At 31.5% G+C, this 22,402-nt stretch overlaps 2 protein-coding genes across 2 annotated transcripts in view; one reads left to right on the top strand and one right to left on the bottom strand.

The window, feature by feature from the left end:
• Positions 1-263: 263 nt before the first annotated feature.
• LOC114324352 (39S ribosomal protein L47, mitochondrial) lies at positions 264-13,802 on the bottom strand. The gene is made up of 4 exons (XM_028272156.2): positions 13,588-13,802; positions 13,018-13,164; positions 2,254-2,634; positions 264-463 (listed from the first exon to the last, which is right to left on the bottom strand). The coding sequence occupies exons 1-4, from the start codon at positions 13,680-13,682 to the stop codon at positions 322-324; spliced, it is 765 nt and encodes a 254-aa protein (XP_028127957.1). The 5' UTR covers positions 13,683-13,802; the 3' UTR covers positions 264-321.
• Positions 13,803-14,120: 318 nt separating this feature from the next.
• The window catches only part of LOC114324351 (uncharacterized), a 94,681-nt gene continuing 86,399 nt past the window's right edge, over positions 14,121-22,402 (top strand). Inside the window, exons 1-2 of the mRNA XM_028272154.2 lie at positions 14,121-14,426; positions 19,296-19,482. Of these exons, the coding sequence (XP_028127955.1) occupies positions 14,265-14,426; positions 19,296-19,482 (349 nt within the window). The 5' untranslated portion in view covers positions 14,121-14,264. The remainder of the gene's footprint in view (positions 14,427-19,295; positions 19,483-22,402) is intronic.

Here is a 22,402-nt window from a genome sequence, read left to right as displayed (position 1 = left end):
ATATGTTGATTTTTACCCTTTTGTTACAAAGAATTTCATTTTTTGACTTCCAAGTGCTAGCACGAACTCAAAAATCGTTAAAAATAAAAGAAACTCTATAGCGTTACCTCGAGAAACTCATCATAAGTTAATGAAATCTTTTTGAATTTTTTGTTTCACACGATGCAGTGACGAGTTGTGATGTTCACTGCAAAATCCTTTTTTTTAGATGTCTAAATATTTGCCAAAATTAGTTTTCGGGATGGCTACAGAAAAAGAAATAGTTTTGTCTTAATAGGTATTTATTTATATTAACATAATCTATACAAAAATTTCAATAATCTATTTAGGTGTAAAATGTCCTCCATATTTTCTGCTTCGTTTTACTCTCTCAATGTCCACATCTGGGTATTGTTCTTTAAGGGCTTCCATGTCCAAATCTGGATATCTATTAAGTAGTCCTAAGACATGGTTGAAATCTCTCCTGAAAAAAGAATGAAATTATTTTTTGTTCCTTCATTTTAAACAGTCTTTTTACATATTAAGCAAGGAGGAATATGATATCCAAGAAAATATAAGTAGTTAACCCTTTCCGTGCGAATGACTTGAAAGACATTGTTCGCTTGAGGCTAACAATATACTAGACTAGAGTAATTTATGTGCCTGTGCCATGACATCGAAAGATGTCATGCACATGAGACTTAAGAAGGCGAATGACGCCTTTATGTGTTGCTATATCACAGTGCTGTGACCTTGGGAGGCTGAGTGACTTTGTGGGTGTGTCACACATTTGTATTAAAATTAACTTCCGGTCCACAGATCTGACAAAAAAATATACTGGGCTTAACGTCTTAGAAATTGAAAATAGGCAAAACTATAAATATTGGAAAATGAGAACATACTTACAGTAGGAAAAATTAAAGAATACCCATGAACGAACATAATAAAACATGCTGTATTTTCCTGTCACTGTGTCACACAAAAAACTGGCCAGCGCAAGTACATGTAATAATAATTATTACATGTTCTTGCACTGGGCAATTTTCTTTGTGACACGGTGACAGGAAAATACAGTGTGTTTTATATGTTAGTTCATGGGTATTCTTTCATTTTTCCGATTGTAGAGTAACAAAATCGTAGTGATTCACGGATATGGCTTTTTATTAAAACAGAAGGAGAAAAACATTATAAGGGTGAATATGGACAATCAAAATAAACTTACTTAAGGGGATGGGTACTTAGTTTCTGCTCCAATGCTATTCAAATGGGATTCATTTTTTTCGAATCTTGAGAAAACTAATAATTATTTTTGAAAAATTTAAACGCAGAATGAAAGATTACGTTATTAGCGAGGGCCGAAAGTCCCTGAGAACTTCTGTAATGTTTATTTTAATAAGTTACAGGGGTGAAAATCTAAGAGAAAATTGAGTGTGATTTTTAATTTCAAATATCTCATTCAAAATAAACTTTTTATTTATTCTAAGGGACTTTCGGCCCTCGGTAATAATTTAGTCTTTCATTCTGCATTTAAATTTTTCAAAAATATTTAGTGGTTTTTCAGGATTGGAAAAAAATTAACACAATGTCCGTGGTAATATTTTCCAAATCTATCTTTGTCATACAACGCACTCAGTCGAATAGAATATTGTCAGCATATTGTCAGTCAGACAGTGACAATTTTAAATATTTGACATGGCATCGGGAATATTTTGAGTTGTTGATTAAATAATATTGATACTGTATTTGATACATAATTGATTTAAGATGTGAATTAATTAAAAGTTATTTGTTGTTTATTATTCATATGGAAGATCCAAGCAGAGAATACACCAGGATATATTCAGTGATCCAAGTATTTTGCTGTTAAAGATGTTCAAAATTGTAAGCGTTTCATAGTAACAATATATTATTAAAAAATCACTTTATTACTTTTCCTCTTTTCTCGATTGATTATTAGTTTTTGTTGTACAGTAAATAAATTATTATAATCACTGAATATGTAGTTAGTCAAAAAATTATCATATTAATTAACTGAATTAATAATTAAGGCAATTATTTATACAAGTAACAGTTATCCAAGAACATTCAAAAGCCATCTTTTAAGTTAATGATAACATTGTCAAGTAAAGTTTACATATCCCTACCAGTGAGAATTTTACTACACGTAATTTGCTGTGTAAAGACAGAAAAAGTAGGGATAGCCGTAAAATATTTGCGAATTATATACCGATGGCCTTAATCTAAAATATTAAAAATAAAGAATTTAAAACTTACGTAGCCTTCTTTCGTTTGCTAAGGTACAATTTTTCCCTATATTTGAGAAGAAAGTCTTCAACATCTTTATCGTATTTATATTTATAGAATTTATGGGATTCCCTCCACTTTGTATTCATGTATTTGGGCATGACATGCTCAGTCATTTTGTAATAATATTTAAGTCCAAACACACCAGTTTGAACTTTACCTGGCCTTTCACCTGTCTCACCAGTCTCTAGCTGATGATATGCTTTGTTTCTTTCTCTAACTACACTCTCAAGGTTTTCCATGGAATCAGCTACCTTATCAATTCTTTCTGGAGTAGGAAATAGCTTGGCTTTATCATTACATTCTTGTTCCATTGTCATTAACATGTTTCTTTCCTTCAGGAGTACATACCTAAAGCACAATAAACATTATGGGAAGTTCAAAATTAATATACCAGGGAGGGAAGACTAGCAGAAATAAAAGCAATTCATCACTGCTTGGAAAAATAGAAAAACAGGAAAGACTGTTCCATTCAATTGGCATCTTCACAGATAGTCAGGCAGAGCTTAAGGTACTCAATTCTGTAGAGGTCAATTCTAAGCTAGTATTTGATTATGTGGGAGCCCTAAATAAACTAAGAGACCTTAGCGGTAGCCAGGGTACCAGCGCTAAATGGACATAAGGGCAATGGAAAAGCAGATGAAATGTCCAAACAAGGCGCATCAATGCCATTCATTGGACCAGAACCCTTCTGCGGCGTTGCAAAGGCAGTTATAAGTAGAGACTGGAAAATATGCACTAAAAAATGTCTAAAATATGCATGCAATATGCATTTTAAAACAAGCTGAATATGCACAATTAACATGCAAATATGCATTTATATATGCACTTATTTTTATATGAATAATTTTATGGTTTACGTTAAATACATAAATAAATAAAAAATAATAAAAATAAATAAATAGGTTTGAATTTAAACCAAATTGTATTATTATTTCTTAATATATTTTTTTAACTTCAGGTTTTGTGACAAATAAAACGGCAAAATATTTTATTTTGACCACAAGATAAATAAGAGTACAATAAAATAAATGTACATATTTTTATTGTTACAATATTGATTCATATTTTCTAAACTAATATTATAAAAAGAGTACAATAAAACAAATTTACATATTTTTATTGTTACAATAAATAATCATATATTGATTCATATTTTCTAAACTAATATTATGTCTTCTATCTGTTAATATTTGTTTATAGGCAGAAAAAGATCTCTCAACGTCACAAGATGTAATTGGGGCATATTTAAACTTTGCTATTAGAGACGGATCCATATTAATATTTTCATCGAAGTTTCCAAAATTGATTATATTATTTATTGAACGCAATAAAGTGAAACCCTCATTTTTGTTTAAAACGTCATCAAGTTTATCTTTAATTTTTACTCCAATTTCCCCATTCAGATTTGTTATTTTCTGTTTAACCGAATCAACAATAGACATACTATTGTGAAGACATAAATTTTGAGCCTCTAATTTTGTAATTGAACTTTCAATGATATCGAAATTCGATTTTATATACAACAATTGATTTTTAATAGACTTTTCTTTAAAAATATTTTGACAGTTATCAATAGCGGTACAAGTCGGATCAAAACTTGAAATAACGCTTTTGATGTCGTCGTAGTGTTCAGATAAAAATATAGCACTTTTAAGCCAAGTTCCCCATCTGGTTAATACTGGTTCTGGTGGTAAAGGAATATCGGGAAGCATCTCCCTATATACCTGTACACGTAGTGGTGCTTTCAGAAATACTTTTTTTACATTATTTATTAAGGTGTTTACATTGGGAAATTCAATTCTAACTTTCTCTGCAACTCTGTTTAGGCCGTGCGCCAAACATGTACAGTGAATTAAATTAGGGAAAAAGATTTTAAGATTGGATGCAGCTTTCATCATATATGAGGCGGCATCACTAAGCATTAATAATATTTTTTCAAATGGTACTTGATCAGGTAAAAAAAAATTTGTTAGGGATTCGTTAACAAATCTAGCTATTGTAGCATAGTTTGTTTTTTCCAAACATTTTACACTAATTAAGTATGAGTTTTTAAAATCGCCAGAGTCGTTAAGAACTCCAACAATTAGATTCGCAATTTGTCGACCCTTTGTATCCGTTGTTTCGTCGACGGAAATCCAAAGATATTCGGCTTTTAACTGATTTTTAATACTCGTCATCACATCTTTGTAACATGCACTGACATATTTTTTCCGAAGAGTTGAAGAACTTGGTATTTGAGCTGGTTTATCTTTAATCTTGCAATAAGTTTTTAAAAAGTTTTGACACGATTTATGTTCTAACTTGTGCAGAGGGATATTGCAGTTCAAAAAAAAATGGCATAAATCCTTTGCAAAGGTTTCTTGCCCAACTGACGTATTCTGAATCTGCAAACTGTTCTGTAGAATCTGCTGGCGAGGTTTATTATCATTTTTTGATAGCTTAGTTTGGTGAAGTGAAGTTTTTATGTGTTGAACTACTTGGAATTTCTTTTGACATGGAATCTGGAATATAATGATAATGATGTTTTAGATGTTTTCGTAAATAGATACCTACATTAAAATGATCAAACTTTTTAAACCTCCCCCAATTTTTTTTTATTTCTCAAAGTGAAATTGAAATCGTCAAACAATAAAGTACAGTCAGTGTACCGTAGTATACAGGGTGGGCCACTCTCAACACCTCGCTCTGTATAAGCCAAACCGTTGCGAACTTTAAAAAACAGTTTTTGAAGAAATGGGACGGTTTGTCATTTTAGAATAGACAGACACATAGATGTGCAAAGAAGTTTGATAAGTTTAAAAATCTATTGAAGTGGAGAACTTACCTTTTTATCACAAATGGTGCAAAACATACTTTCACTGTCGATAACTTTTAGATGATTGTTACTTCCAATCCAACTTCTGAGAAGACTTGATTTTTCCCTTGCTACTTTAGGCATTTTCACAATAATAATAAAATGATTTTTTTACACAGTATAGTCAATAACTTGCAATCACAAAAGTTGAATAATCGGCGATTGATTTAAGACTAACCATTCATAACATAAAATAATCTATCCTACCCTTAAAATGCTTAAAATTTCGTTTTGGTTGGTTTTCCCAGAATAATTCATAGTTGGCCGACACCAGCAGAAAGTACAGGTAATATTTGTAATGTTATTCAAAATATAATCGGTATTTACTTAGGTAATTTGTAAATTCTGAGAAGTCTATAAATCTTAAATATCCGGATAATGATACCTGCAGCTATAAATAACGCCCATTATGTTTATGGGTACAACAACAAAGGAGCTTAACAGCAAAATATTTACTTTCACATTTTATTTTAATGGATGTTGATGTTACTAATATATACCTTATTTTTAAATGGGGTAGAGTAAATTCCCATCAAAATATGCATTTATATGCTCTTAAATCTCCAAATATGCAAGGCATATGCATTTATGAAAAACATGAGAAATATGCAGCATATATATGCATATGCATTTTGCATATAATCCAGTCTTTAGTTATAAGAATGGCTACAAGAAAGTGAGTAGCTCACAAATCTTTGGAGTTGTGGAGGAATTCACCAGGACAACGATAGGCGAAACAGTTCATTACAGAATATTCGCCAAAATTTATGGCAGGTCTAATAAGCAAAGACAGGAAAATAGTCAAAGCCACAGTAGGTTTGCTAACAGGGCACTATAAGCTGAATAATCACTTGAAACTAATGGGATTGTCAGATGATAACCTATGTAGATTCTGTCAGCCAGGCACGTAGCCAGGAAATGTGCTTGAGGGGGGTCCAAACACAACTCAAATTTTTTGTTAGATTAGACGGTAAGGTATTGAAAAAAATATTCAGAATAAATTTTAGATCTATATGCAAAATTTGAAAAAAAAACTATTTTAAACCTAGTATACTAGTATGTACTCGTAAAATATACGACGCCGAATTTTCACTGCGAAATTTCTCAGCAACGGAAAATCCCAAGAACTTGGGTTCCACAGTTCTTTAGTACTAGAGTAAACATTGGTGTATAAACGTCAGTTAAATTTTGTGCGGAAGTGTGTGAATTAGGTATCCTGTCGTAAATATTACGATGCTTTAGTGTTAACGATAGTAACATAAGCCATCTATGTACGGGTATATGTACAGTACAGATATGATTAATGCCAGTCCCTATCTTGGCAAAAACTGCGATACTGGAGGATTACCTCTTACAAATTTTTATGTGAAGGAATTGACAAAATCGGTCCATGGTAGCAACCATAACATTACCATGGATACTGTGTTTTTTAAGGAATGATAAATATAAGTACTATCAATCGTATGTGATGTACTGCCATAATTCGCACAAAACAAATAGGAAGCCAGTTTTCCACTCTCAGTTCATGTTTGATTTGGGCAAAAGCCTTGCTGAGTCATAGATGCGCATAAGATTAAACATATCAAATTGGTGGGGCAATATTCGACAGGACATAAACGAAATCCTAAATATAGAATCAGTTTCTCAGCCGAATAATCCTATCGAAAGAAAACGGACAATATGCTACTTATGCTCTAGCCGTCTAAGAAGAATGACAACAAACTTTTGTGTAAGTGCAAACGGCAATCTGCGGACAAATATTTTTAAATTAAAAATATTTTAACCATGTAAAACTTACATTTTTAAAATTTTTCATATTACTTTTACTAAGTGAAAGATATAATGTACGGAATCGGAATGTAGAACGGAATCCTATATTTTGTTGGTAGTCACTAACGTAATTTTATTATAATGATATTAAAGCTACAATGGTGAAATTAGGTATTAAAAACAATTTACTAGGTTAAGATATAACATCTACATACAGGGTGAGGCAAATAAAGGGCCTATTAGAAATATCTCGAGAACTAAATGCAACAGAATCATGAAAATTTGAATGTAGGGGTTTTAAAGGATGATCTATTAAATGAAAATATTTTCATCTCTTTGCAAATTTCTTATAACTTCGTTTGTTTAAATAGGACACCCTGTATATTTTTATATTTTTGGATTCTCTTCGATGTCTTCTTTCTTAAAATATGAGGTTTTGTAATGTTATACAGGGTATTTTAAAAGATAACTAAGTTTTTTTATTAATTTCATAGCAATATTCACACCCTGTAGAATTGTAGTAGTTTGACATCTAAAACTCTACTTACGTTCAAATGGTTTTTAATATAGTTTACTATTGTTAAGAATCATTAGTATAGCCAAATTTTTAGTTTAAGTATACAGGGTTGGTCGAAGCTCGGAATGAGTATTTTGTAAGTTTTCTTAAATGATATTTTATGGTACTTTTTTTATTTCTTAAGCATTCTCTATACCTAACTGCTTTAATTTGTGCTTAATTGTTAATCGCACTAACAATCTTAACTACATAGGTATTTTGATAGCTAAACCATTATTGGTAATTTTAAGGATCAGTCTGGATTAATATGTATTTATTTCGGAAAAATTATTTGTGATTGAATATTTTCATGGCCAACCTAATAAAATTTTACTTATTTTTTGTTGCAATTAATGTTAAGCTTGAATCACCAATAACTCACAAATTAAAGCAGTTAGGTATAGGGAATACTTATAAAATAAAAAAGTACCATGAAATAGCATTTCATTACAATACTAAAATACAGGATGTTCCATTTAAGAAAACTCAGAATATATTCATTCCGAGTTTCGACCAAACCTGTATACTAAAATTTCAAAAATAGCTATACTAATGATTCTTAACAATAGTAGACTATATTGAAAATCAATTGAACGTAAGCAGAGTTTTTAATGTCAAACTATCACAATTCTACAGGGTGTGAATGTTGCTACGAAATTAATAAAAAAACGTAAATATCTCTTAAAATACCTTGTATAATATTACAACAGTGGCGTGCTGGAACGTTTCAAGCGGCCCGGTGATTTTATAGAAAAGCGGCCTCCCATCCTCATTTTACCTTCTGTTTTGAAAATTTTTTAGTTGAATTTTAGTAAATCAATAATACAAGATAGTACAAATTCAAGTATAGTGCAAATACTTTAATTTAACAATATTTAAATTAACACTTAAACGCAATAATCTAAACATTATTTTGCAATTATTTAATAATTTCCGCATTAAAATAGATTTTTGAGCAAATTCGTACGTTATTTCATCATTTTTAAGCTCATACAAAGCTAATACTTTTTTTTCTATAACTATTAGCATAAATGTTTTCAAGTGATCTTGTGTTAAAGTAGGTACTTCTTAACCAATTTTTTATGTATTTCAACGTTTACAAGCTTTTTTAGCAAGATACTTGTGTCACTAAAAGAGTGAATAAATGCTTATATATGTACAATATTTGTACTTTATTTAAATTTGGATAAGCACACTAATATAAGTTGTACTTATGCAAAACAGCGTAACAGCAAGCTATACAAGCTCAAGCAAGCTCTTTACAATTTTTAGTACCACACGGAGGTGAATTTTCACGATATTAACAACACTTTCATGTGTTACTTCATGCTCATTATCACTTAGATTAATAATATCATCCTTCATATTTTCTGTAGACTGAACATATTCATCACTAAATAATTTCAGTATTTTGCAAAATCCTATTTTTTAATACAATCAATTTATCAGAAAATCCACAAGTTCTTCTCTAATTGAAATCGCAGATAATATGGTATGATAATGTTTTTTTAATTTTTCAGTAAATGATTTAAATGACGCGACGTTAAAGGTACATCCATTTTTCATTTTATCACAATTTCTAAGATGTAGAGTGCTTATATTATCATAAAATGATTTGTCTTGATCAAATCGTCATGACCAAGACAAATCGTTCTTCGATACTTCCAATAATTCGGTCAAAAATTTGTAAGACGTTTTTCCATTTTTTATTCTGCAGAGTACATATTTTAGATTTAGATGTTTGAAGAAAATTGGAAAATCATAAATATACTATGTATGATTGTATGTATGAAAATAAATATTATCTGTAGCAATATTTTATGTACAATATAATTTATGTAGCAATAATTTATGGAAATAATTGTTTTTGAAATTAAAAAATATTTTTTTTGTTACATCTAAAATTTTTTGTGAAAAAACCTATTTGACCGGCCTCAAGAGGCCGCGGCCTCTCGGTGATTGCACCGATTCATTTATATGGCCAGCACGCCACTGTATTACAAAACCTTATATTTTAAGAAAGAAGATATTGAGGAGAATCCAGAAATGTAAAAATATACAGGGTGTGCCATTTAAAAAAAAACGAAGTTATAAGCAACTTCCGGTATAACCGGAAGTTTCAAAGAAATTAAAATATTTTCATTTAATAAATCATCCTTCAAAACCCCTTTATTTCAATTTTCATGATTCTGTTTCCTTTAGTTCTCGAGATATTTCTAATATGCCAGTTATCTGCTTCACCCTATCTATAGCCCTATATATGACGACAATCTCACCCTAGTAAGTTGTTTTTAATACCTAATTTCACCATCGTGCCTTTAATATTATTTTAGCGTCCCTTACGATGTTAGTGACTAGTACTAACGAAATACAGGATTCCATAGAAAAGAGTAGGTACACCTGGACTTCTATAAAAAGTAAAAGGTAAAAAATTTGAAATGCTGATAGAATAATTTCGTTTTTGGTAATTCTGATGTTTGAATTGGATATAAGTTTAAATTGGCTATAAATAATCTTATTAAAAAATGATAATTTCGTTCACTTTTTAAAAAAAATAATAATAATAACTTGGGGATAAACTTGCTGCCTTAGTACCAAAGCCGAGACAGTTTTGGGAGGGGTCCGGACCCCGTGGACCCCTCCCTTGGCTACGTGCCTGTCTGTCACCTAGTAGTCCAAGTAATGAAGCTTAAAATAGGACAAAACCTCGCAATTTTTACAGAATGGATCGATTTGCTTGAAAATTTGAGAGTAAGTAGTGGATAGTCCAAGGATCAAAATCTATATGATGCCGAAAGGCGCTTTTACCATGAGGGTGGTTGCCACCCTATGTTGGGGGTGAAAATTTTTTATTATATTTTGACCGCAAAAGTTGGTAAAAACATTCATTCTAAGCAAAAAATGTTCTATACATTTTTTTGATAAAATTAATAGTTTTCGATTTATTCGCTATCGAAAGTGTTAGTTTTATATTAAAAAAATTATTGTTTTTAATCAGTTTTCTGCAAATAACTCAAAAAGTTTTCGTTTTATCAAAACAACTTTGCTTAACAAAAATGTACCTTTTGAAAAAATAAACAAAACCGTTTTTTTAAATTTTCTTTAAGACCAATAGTAATCGAGCTATACTTTATTATATGTTAGCTCTTCTTCGTCAAATGCTAGATATTGTAGTTTCAAAGTCAAAAGACGGGAAATATATGCATTTTTCGAGGATAACTTGTTTAAAATAATTTGAAGTATTTAAAAATATCTATCTCCAGAAATCAAACAAAGTCTTTAGCTCAAAAATTAAGTGGCTTATAATGAAAAGAATGTCAGACCCTATATTTTTCAGCGAAAAAGCGATTGAAAGCAAACCCCTAATCACCACCCTGAATAAAATTAGTCATTGACCTTATTTCGTCTTCTTTACTTATGTATTATTAATAGGTTTTAGAAGTTTAACTGGTTTAGAATGCTTAGTTTTAAAAAAAATGGAGTCAAAAGCAAATATCGAATTTTTGAAGTGTGATAAAAAATTTCCTTTTCTTCAGAATAGAAAGATTATCATCATAGATACGAAAAAATATTTAAATATGAAATTGTAGCTTATTTAATTCCCAAGAACTTGGTTTGCAAAAATTTTTTCTACGGTAAAAATGAGTGAGCTATTGACAATTAAATCTTGTAATAACATGCAAAAATCACCTTTACCAACCCTTTAAAAGTCACCACTTTTTGCGACTGAGGATTTTAAAAGAATTTAATATTAATAGTCTTATAGATCTTATAAAAACCTACAAAATTATTTTTTAGCAAACTTTCTAAGATCAAAATTAAAAAGGTTACGGTTAAAAAATCAATATATTTTTTTGAGAAAAAAAAAAGAAATCCAATTGGAAGCATAATAATGTAAGTTAGCTTTGCTGTTAGTCATTGGCCTTATTCATTCTTCTTTATTTATGTATTATTAATAGATTCTAGAAGTTTGACTGGCTTAGAATGATTAGTTTAAAAAAAAACTGGAGTTAAAAGCGAATAACGACTTTTTGTAGTTTGGCAAAAATGCCATTTTCTTCAGAATAGAAAGATTAGCATCAGATATACGAAAAAATGTTTTTATATGAAATTGTAGGTTATTTAATTCCCAAGAACTTGGTTTGAAAAAATTTTTTCTACGGCAAAAATTGAGTGAATGGTAAATGAGTATATGTCAAAAAACATTGATTTTTTCTGTATAAAACTAACACTTTCGATAGCGAATAAATCGAAAAGTATTAATTTTATTAAAAAAAATGTATAGAACATTTTTTGCTTAGAATGAATATTTTTATCAACTTTTGCAGTCAAAATATAATAAAAAATTTCCACCCCTACGATGGGGTGGCAACCTCCCCCATGGTAAAAGCGCCTTTCGGCATCATATAGATTTTGATCCTTGAACTATCCACTACTTATTTTCAAATTTTCAAGCAAATCGATCCATTCTGTAAAAATTGCGAGGTGAAATGCTTCGGTTCCTGGACTATAGAAGAAGAAACTGCAGAGCACATTTATGTCAGTGTGATAGTCTGGCAAATGTGTGGTTCTTTGCACTAGAAAAAGAAAATCCACAAGTAGGTACATGGAAGGTTCAGTCTCGAGGCTATTGTACCTTTTAAAAAGGTCAGCCTAGGGAATTCAATCTAGGACTAGAGGACCACAATATATCTGAAAACGTTGCAGTGGAATAGGTCAAAAGACCAACTCTTTAAATCTATCAATATTTAAGAGCCATCAATTTATTAATCATGATATTCAATAAATTTAACATATGGTCGCCTTAGCCATAACTTGATAACTCCAAAATTGACGTTTTTGAGATAACTAGTTCATAAGATGTATTTTATTTGCCTCCATATTGTGTAAAAACTTGATAACTTGCTCCAAACGGGTTAAGTATTTATTTATGATTGACGAAAGTTGATAAAACTCAAATGCCCCTAATATTCAGTGCTAAAACTTGACAAGATGAGTTATGAAGGTATTGTTTAATCGAAATAATCGCGAATGCGATATACACTAAATGCTACAACTAGCTAACTCTAGTTATGTAGTTGTAGACGTGTTTTTCTGAAACCATTGAGCCTACTACACAATTACTATCTGTTGATTCAGTTCATGTTAATGCAAAAATTCGAGAATTGTTAGCAGTTCTGGCAACCTCCATGGCGGAGGGCTAATTTTCACCAAAATAATGCTTAAAATATTAGTTTTGTTAAAAAGTTCACTTAGATGCAACTTGGCACCACATGTGACATTACCAAATGTTAACATTATGGTAGTGCTAAAAGTTGATAACTTTACTTTTTCATGTTATTTTCCATATTGGAAAACAAATTTGCATCGTATTCCTAAATAGATCAGTAGCCAAAAAGTTAAGGAACAGTATTTTAAAGCTGCAGAGTGAATTCCGTATTTACCGTTGGTAGTAGCACAAATATCTTTAAAATCTTTAAACCCGTTTATCTCAGAACTACTAATTTCGAGTTATCAAGTATAGTATTAAGGCGACGATATATAAACTTACCAGAGTTTGTGTAAATCTTCGTTCGATTTCAGCCTCAACTCATCTTTTGTCCAAGATCTACCACATTTTACCTCATCAACTCCCCAATTTTTCTTGTCATCAAAAAATTCCATTAGGTCTCTTTTGACTGCAGTTACGGTGAAATTCCTACAAGGTGACATTAACAATAATATTAAATCAGGAATAACACTTTTTGTCTCATTAATAAAGTTAAAGCCAGTGGTCCACTTAGTCTGTGCTTCATTATCCTGAACGACCTCTGGGTGCGAAAACCTTTTTCCCTTCCCTACCCTTGATTGTTCGATTAGGTTTGTAATAATCTTAGTGTATGGTAAGTTTAGTTAGGCGTTAATTTTAAGAAATGTTGCCCCCTAAATGGGCACAACTCCCAAAGGCCATAAAACAAACAAAAATAAAGTTAAAGAACATTATTATCTAACATCTAACCAATTACTACCCAATGAATTATATTTTTAAAATTTGTTTTTAATTAATACATACTGAAATAAATATCATTATTTTGAACAATAAGAATACTTTAAACTTATGTTTTAAAATCTGTTTTCTTACCTTGTACATGGCGTATTTACAAAGTTTGATGTATGATTTAACTTAACTTTATTAAATAGACCAAACAATCTAGCTATTTTATTTAAATTATCCATTTTCTAAGTTTTATTTCATTAAAAAGGTAAAATTATTAGTAGAATTCTAATTATATATTTTTAATTTTCTTGACTCTAACTGATCTAACCTCAGAAATCTACAAATACTGTAGGGTTATGTTCGTCTTCTTGTTTCGTTTGTTTTTATTTTTATCTGTTTGTTATTATTTTGTCCCCTTTGTTATTCAGATACCTTAAGGGCTGGTACCAGTGATGTGGGCCCACATCACTGGCTGGTACTTTCTGTCCCGATTAAACTCCGGTTAGAGGAATTTTGAAAATAAAAATATTTTTTGTATTTTCATCAAAATTCAATACAAGCAGTTATTTTTTAAACTGCAATGTATATTTAAGTGTTTAAAAAAACTACAAATAGTCCCTAGTCCCTGCCAATTACTTCTGTTTTGATATGGTCAATATGCTCAAAGGAAGTGGAGAAGGAGAAAGAAAGTGTTGTGATACAAATTGTCATTATTTTTGAGTAAATCTACAATTTAATATAATAAATTGTCACTCTGACGCTATAATGTCAAATAAAAAATAATATATTTACATAATCTTAAAGAACCGATAACTAAAAGGATGAATAGCAATAATAATAATTGTTCCTGCGTATATCCCACATCATCTTCGACTTTACTAAATAAAATAATATGTCTGCTAGAATATCAAGTGACTCCAGACGACATACCAAGAGTTTGTGAGATGATATCCTGTTATCTTGAGAATTCTAAACAAGGATTTGTATCCTTTAAAATATTTATACCTATATATTTTCGAATTTTTCTCCACTATATTGTAGATATTTTCAGAAATAGAAATTAGGAAATTCTTAGAATTTCCTAATGTGAAAGTTTAAATTCAGCGTTTTTTAGGCTTATTTCACAGATATTAGTTGCGAAAACTCAAAATCGAACTCTCATGTTAGAGATTGGGAATTTCACAGCAACCGATTAATAGAAGTGATATATTTTATTAATCTCGTGCTTCATAAAAGCTGACTTTATTTTTGGCAAAATGCAAAATTGTATAGATACGAAAGTTGCACTCTTCACACTTAAAACGCAAATTTTACTTTTAAAAAATCGATTTCGCGCGTTTCGCGCGCGTATCTGACATTTCGCGCCTTCACGATTATTCGCTTGAAGCTTAGCTTCAAAAATTAATTATTCCACTATTTAATATCACGATACCTGAATGTACTGATAACTGAGGAGGGCAGTAATAAGGAGATGAAGGAAATACCAAAATTAATAATGCTTGCTAACAAAGTAGTCCGTTATTCAACGGTAAAATATCGCACAACCTCTACATTTTAAAGAACCGCTTATATTGACATGAAATTTGGCACACACATAGCTAACATGTCAAAGAAAAAAAGTGATATTTTGCCGATATGTGCTCTTGCCCTGTGGGTGGTTTTCACCCCCTGTTGGGGGTGAAAAAATATTCGTCCAAAGTAAGTCAGGAAATGGATAAACTGGCTAATTTTAAGTAATTTTTGTTCTATAGAGTTTTTTCACTAAGTCAATACTTTTCGAGTTATTTGGCAGTGAACATGTTCATTTTTTCAACAAAATAACCACGCTTCTAGACGGTTTTTCGCAAATAACTCAAATAGCAAGTATTTTGTCGAAAAATCATTCTTAGAAAAAATATAGCCTGTAAAAAATTTAAAAAAATGGTGTATATATCACGTCTCTATGCCTAGTAGAAGCAGAGTTATAGCTAATGAAAAATAGGTTCATATTCGTCAAATTCCAAATGGAATACTTTAACGTGAAATAACCAAAAATGAAGCACATTTCGGGGAAAACTCATTACAACTTATTTAAAGTGTTTAAAACAAGCTTCACTTTGTTTTATAAAAAAAATTTCTAGCATCAAAAGTAAACAAGTTACGCTCAAAATAAAGTTAGTCCCTTTTTGTTTTGGTAAAAAAATCGAGAAAATCACCCCCTAATTAGTATCTTAAATGAACTTAATCGTTACGACTTCACAAGTTTCTTGACTCGTGTATGTATTGTTTATATGATCTGTAAGTTTTATCGGTTCAAAGTCCTTATTAATGAAAAGGCTGTAGTTAAAAGGGGTTGAACGAGTCACTGATCACGAATGTATGCAAATTTAGAAACACCAAATCTTAATCAATTTTTGTCTAACAGAAAAACAAAAAAATACATGATATTCAGAAAAGCAATGCCGACTTTTTTTGTTTTTCATAATTTTTGGTATCTCTAACAATTTTTAAGTTATTTTGAAAAAAAGGATATTTTTCAAAATTAAAATTTAAAAAATTTTAATTTGAAACCAAATTTTTTCAAAAATAAGCACTTTAAATCAATGAAACTTACAGATCATATAAACACAACATAAGTAAAATAATTTGTGGAGCAGTAACGATTAATTTCATTTAAGTTGCTAATTAGGAGGTGGTCTTCCCGATTTTTTTTTGCCAAAACAAAAGGGACCAACTTTTGTTTTGAGCGTAACTTGCTTAAATTTGATGCTAGAAACTTTTTGTAAAAACAAAAATAAATCTTTTTTAAACACTTTAAAAAAGTTATAAGGGGTTTTCCCCAAAAAGTGCTTAATTTTTTGGATATTTCACGTCGAAATATTCTATTTAAAATTTTGTGAATATGAATCTATTTTTCATTGGCTATAACTCTGGTTCTACGAGATCCAGAGACCTAACGCGTGCACCATTTTTTTTACTTTTTTATAGGCTATATTTTTGTTAAGAACATTTTTTTCGACAAAATACTTACTTTTTGAGTTATTTGCGAAAAACCGTCTAAAAATGTGGTTATTTTATTGAAAAATGAACATATTCACTCGCAAATAACTCGAAAAGTGTTGACTTGGCGAAAAAGCTCTATAGAACAAAAGTTACTTAAAATTAGTCAGTTTACCCATCTCCGGACTTATTTTGGACATATATTTTTCCCCCCAAGAGGGGGTGAAAGTCACCCCCAGGGCAAAAGCACACATCGGCACAATGTCATTTTTTTTCTTTGACATGTAAGCTATACGTATGCCAAATTTCATGTCAATCGAAGCGGTTCTTTAAAATTTAGAGCAAAAACCGTGAAAGAATGTACTAAAGCATACTTCTCTCTGTCGCAGGTGTTTAGATCCGAAGACATCCATAGGGAAATAAAGTTTAAAACATATAAAACCATTATACGATCAATAGTAATATACAGGGTGATTGATTAGTAGGGTAAAGCTCAATAGCTTCGCTATAGTAATAGATAACAATAAAAGTTAATAACAAAAATTTTAGCCACCTTTGGGCTGCACATTACAAAATTAGTTAGAATGGTACATGGTGTTCGATAACACAGTGGCAGACCAAACTTATGTTTTTTAAAATGACACACCCTATATTTTATTTTAAATTCGAAATCCTGTTAACTTCTCCATCACAATAATATAAAGGTTTGTTGTGTTATACAGGGTATTTACAAAGTTATAACCAATTTTATATGAAAATCGTAACAAGTTCAACTCCCTGTATAAATAAAAATAAGCAAAACAACAATGGTTTATTAATGCCATATTTTTTTAACGTATTGTCAAAATTTTCAAGAATGGTCGATGTTGCTAATTTTCTTTACAATATCAAATACAGGGTGAGTCAAAACGCAAGTACATTATTTTCTCAGTAATTTTAAATGGAACACCCTGTATTTTATATCACTATTGAAAAGTACCATTACCGTACTTTAATTTTTGGATAACATTCCCTATGTCTAAATTTATTAGTTTTCGAGATATTTTCATTTTTCAATGGACCAGTAGCTTGGCCACCCAAATCACCAGAATTTAATAAACTGGACTGATTTTTTTGGGGTTACGTTATTATAAAATACCTCCAACAACAAGGAATGAGATGAAAAATAGAATACAAAGTGTATTTCGATGTGTTAATTTACAAATGCTCCGTAGAGTAAGTAAGTAGCTTATTCAATGATCGTTTTTAGGCGTACATAAATGTGTTAGGAGATAATTTTGAACACCTTATGTAATTAAAATTAAAAATATTTTATTAAAAGTAGCCTCTAATTTTTTCAAACATGTTTTTTTGCAAAATGTATTACTGATAAATTATGTTTCGTTCTTTATTTGTTTCATTGTTACATTTACATACAAAAGTAGTATTTAATTGTCTTCACAAAATATTGTATTTTGTGTTTGTGTGTTTTTTGTAAAATTTATTACTAATTTTCTTTGTTTATTTGTTGCATTTATATAAAAAGATAGTTTTTAATTGTTTCAAAAATGTTGCATGTAGTGGTTGTGTTTTTGTTTGTAAAATGTATTACTAATAAATTATTTTTATTTCTTTATTTAAATAGCAATATATTTTAATTACATAGCAATTGCTAGAGTGTTACATTGATTACCGGATTGATAATCGGTAATCTTCAATTGTCAATTCAGTCATGGCTTACTTAAAATTTAGATAAATTTAAACACCTAAAATAATTTGCTCTGAAAAATGAAAATATCTCGAAAACTAATAAATTTGGGCATAGGGAATGTTATATAAAAATTAAAGTACGTTAATGTTACTTTTCAATAATGAATAAAATACAGAGTGTCCCATTTAACATTACTGAGAAAATAATGTACTTGCGTTTTGACTCACCCTGTATTTGATATAAAGAAAACTGGCAATATCAATAATTCTTAAAAATTTTGACAATAATTAATTAATATAGCATTAATAAAACATTGCTGTTGTGCTTATTTTTATTTATACAGGGAGTTGAAGTGGTTACGATTTTCATACAAAATTGGTTATAACTTTGTAAATACCCCGTATAACATTAAAAACCTTTATATTTTTGTGATGGAGAAGTTAACAGGATTTCGAATATAAAATAAAATATAGGGTGTTCCATTTAAAAAACATAAGTTAGGTCTGCCACTGTGTTGTAGAACACCCTGTAACATTCTAACTAATTTTGTAATGTGAAGCTCAAAGGTGGCTAAAATGTTTGTTATTAACTTTTATTGCTATCCATTATTATAGCGGAGCTATTTAGCTTTACCCTACTAATCCATCACCCTGTATGGCGTAGAAACATGGATTATCAGAGAAAAGACAATAAACCTTATACTTTTGAAAGAAAGATATTAAGGAGGATATTGGGACCTATTTGCGATAATGGTATATAGAGAATAAGGTTCAACCACGAGTTATACCAAATATTACAAAGAACCCTCTACAACAAATTATGCAAAAATACAAAGATTGCTGGACAGGCCAACTTATAAAAATGAACAATGACAGAAGACCTAGTAGAACTCTTAGGGGAACTATGGCGGGACGTCGACCAGTAGAAAGATCAAGGAACAGGTGGATAGACAAAGTGAGAACCGATACTAAAGATATATTGAGGGTGGATAAGTGAAGGAGAGCAACCCGCCGGAGAAGATATATTTGCAAACTTGCTGGGGGGGCGTAGGGCCCGAGTTAGGAGCGCGATAGGAGAGGGAACATCATTATATTGTATAAAATAACACCGTTATTTATCAATCACTCTGTATATTTATTAAATACACGCGCTCTGTATTGTTTATCATCCTTAACAAATATAGCTTGTTGTGGATTTACCAAACATAATGACTTTGCTGGAAATCTTAAGTGACGGATTCGATACAGAACCACTATTCAGAAAAATCTTAGCGGATGTTTTAAAAATTTGTAAAATTCCTATACTACTAACTCGAAGTTCCGATATACTGAGATACTCCATAGATATACAAGAGTACTTTTCAGTGTTAGGTAAGTTGTTCCTTTACTAAATAATCGATTATCTGTAACAAGAAATCGAACTTAACCGACTGATTTGGCAACATTTAATGCGCCCGTGAGTATATTCTTATCAGAATATTGTGCCTTCGTCTTTGATGGTGTCACGTGCTGCCGACGAACTGTTGCCAAAGGTTCGCAGAACTTTCGAAAAACGGTGCGACTACTATTAGTATGATACAATTGATCCAAAAGATGGCATAACCCAGACATCCAAAGTGAAAGTTATCCTTCAACACCAAATTGTTCTATATGATCCACATAATGTTCAGAAAAAAGTCACACCATTTTGAGCGTCGGGTTTCACGTTTCACGTTTGAGCGTTTAGCATGAACAACCTTCTGTACAAAAATATTCTACATTAAATTTGAAATAAAAAAGGCCCTATGCATAATCCTTCTAAAATGAATGGTTCCAAAGTTACGGAGGTAGTATAGTATAATTGGTCCAAAAAAGGCCTAACCCAAACATCCAAAGTAAAAGTTATCCTCCAACACCAAAGTGTTCTATTTTGTCCACATATTGTTCAGTAAAAAGTTACACCATTTTGAGCGTCCGGTTTGGGGGGGGGAGATGGGGGAGAAGTCGGTAAATTAGTAGTTTTTTTACGTTTTTCGTCAATATTTCTAAAACTATGCTTTAGCGTAAACAATGTTCTATAAAAAAATGTTCTACATAAAATTTAAAACAAAAAAGGTCCTATCCATAATTGTTGGAAATTCAACGGTTCCCTAGTTACGGAGGGTGAAAAGTGGAGGTTTTCGATACTTTTTATATTTTTTGGGCAATTGATGATGATTTTGGGTGGTGAGGTTGACGTTTCTTCAAGGGCTTATCACTAACATACCATCGGCCACGGAAATAGCAAATTTTATTTACAAAACACAATCCTGTTAAAGAAAATTTCTTTCATCAGTAATAATATTATAAATTGCCCAAACAATATAAAAAGTATCGAAAACCTCCACTTTTCACCCTCCGTAACTCTGGAACCGTTAATTTTATAACAATTATGTTATAACCTTATTTGTTTTAAATTTTATGTAGAACATTTTTGTATAGATAGTATAAAACATTGTTTACGCTGAAGCATAGTTTTAGAAATATTGACGAAAAACATAGAAAAACTACTAATTTACCGACTTCTCCCCCATCTCCCCCCCAACCGGACGCTCAAAATGGTGTAACTTTTTACTGAACAATTTATTTATTTATTTTATTTAGCGTATGGCTTAAGTACATCACAGAATATATTTAGATTTATGCATTATACAATGCATCACAAACAGATGTCCAATTTTTTGATATATTCGATTGACCCTTCGGTTGCCATTACAAAGTCTATAGGGTCGCCTGTGTATGCTCTGCGTGGGCAGTCCTGAACAATGTGACTGATCGTCTGTCCTGCAGCTCCGCAGTCACAAGAAGGCGAGGGGAGTTTACCCCATCTGTAGAAGGAGTCGGCGCATCTTCCACAGTTTTTTCGAATGCGATTAAGGGCTGCCCAAATCTTACGGGGACGTTCAAATTCGCCAGGTTTCCCTATGATGTCCGGTAGACTATGGTAATGCGGATCTGTCCTACTTTCCCAATCTTCTCTCCATCGGGTATTTAAGTCAAAGTTGGATTGCTGCAGCGCTTGAGCAGATTATAGAGGGGGTAACCTGGATCGGAGACGGTTTCCAAGAATATCGGGGATGTCGTTGTGGACTAGAAGCTGGCGACTGTCCAATATTTTGTAATATTCTTTAACCAATGCACGTTCGCGGCGTAGGTTGGGTGGTGCTATATTACTAAGGGTAGGTAGCCACATTGTAGGGGTGGGCTTAATTGTGCCTGTTATCATACGCATAGCACGGTTTAGTTGGGTGTCGACCAGGTGAGTATGCCTGCTATTTAGCCACACTGGAGAACAGTATTCTGCTACCGGATATATCAAGCCAAGAGCAGAGGATCTTAATGTTGATGCTGTGGACCCCCATGTTGTGCCGCAGAGATTCTGTATTATATTGTTGCGTGTTTTCAATTTTGCTGCTGTTTTCGTCAGGTGTTCTCTGAAGGTGAGCGTTCTGTCTAGAGTAACCCCAAGGTATTTCGGGTATTTATTGTGTTTTAACAGCTTGTTATTAAAATACACTCGCAATTCTCTATTTGCCAGCTTGTTGTTGAGATGAAAAGCTGATACTTCAGTTTTTGTAGTACTTGGCTGTAGTCTCCATTTCTTAAGGTATTCGCTGAGGATGGATAAGTCATTCGTAAGAGTGATTTCTCTAGTTTCTAAAGATTGGTGGCTTGTTGCAAGGGTCCAGTCGTCAGCATGTCCAAACTTCCGAGATTCGGTTTCAGGCATGTCAGCAATATAGAGGCTGAAAAGTAAAGGGGCAAGGACAGAACCCTGTGGAAGACCATTGTTAAGTTTCATCTGTCTACTCGTCTCCTTTCCCATTATAACCTGGAAGGCTCTGTTTGTGAGCATGTTGTCAATGAGGTTAATTATCTTTCTGCAGGGGATAATACGGACCAGTTTATATATTAATCCCTGTCTCCAAACAGTATCATATGCTGCTGTTAGATCTATAGATACTGTTGCTGTCTTTTGTTTCTTTTGAAAACTAGCTTCTATAGTTGTTAATGACAGCACTTGGTCCGTACAGCTTCGATGAGGGCGGAAGCCAGCTTGTTCAATGGGGACATTTTCTAATATCCTGTGACTAATTCTGTTGAGGAGAAGCTTTTCTAATAGTTTATATACCATGCAGAGTAGAGCTATGGGGCGGTAGTTTTCTGGCTTATCGTTTGATTGGCCCGGTTTCGGAATTGCAATTATCTTTGTTCGCTTCAGTGAGAAAGGAATGTTACCTGACTGAAGTATATCATTAAAGAACATTGCAAG

The sequence above is a fragment of the Diabrotica virgifera genome, chromosome 1 (assembly GCF_917563875.1).
Source record: "Diabrotica virgifera virgifera chromosome 1, PGI_DIABVI_V3a".
Classification (NCBI taxonomy): Eukaryota; Metazoa; Arthropoda; class Insecta; order Coleoptera; family Chrysomelidae; genus Diabrotica; species Diabrotica virgifera.
This window is presented reverse-complemented; position numbering and strand designations above follow the sequence as displayed.

Coding starts and splice junctions, on each gene's coding strand:
- LOC114324352 (XM_028272156.2), bottom strand. CDS start 13,682: ATGGATAATTTAAATAAAATAGCTAGATTGTTTGGTCTATTTAATAAA. Junction 2,635..13,017: donor GAAGATTTACACAAACTCTG/GTAAGTTTATAT, acceptor ATTGTGCTTTAG/GTATGTACTCCTGAAGGAAA. Junction 464..2,253: donor AGCAAACGAAAGAAGGCTAC/GTAAGTTTTAAA, acceptor TTCTTTTTTCAG/GAGAGATTTCAACCATGTCT.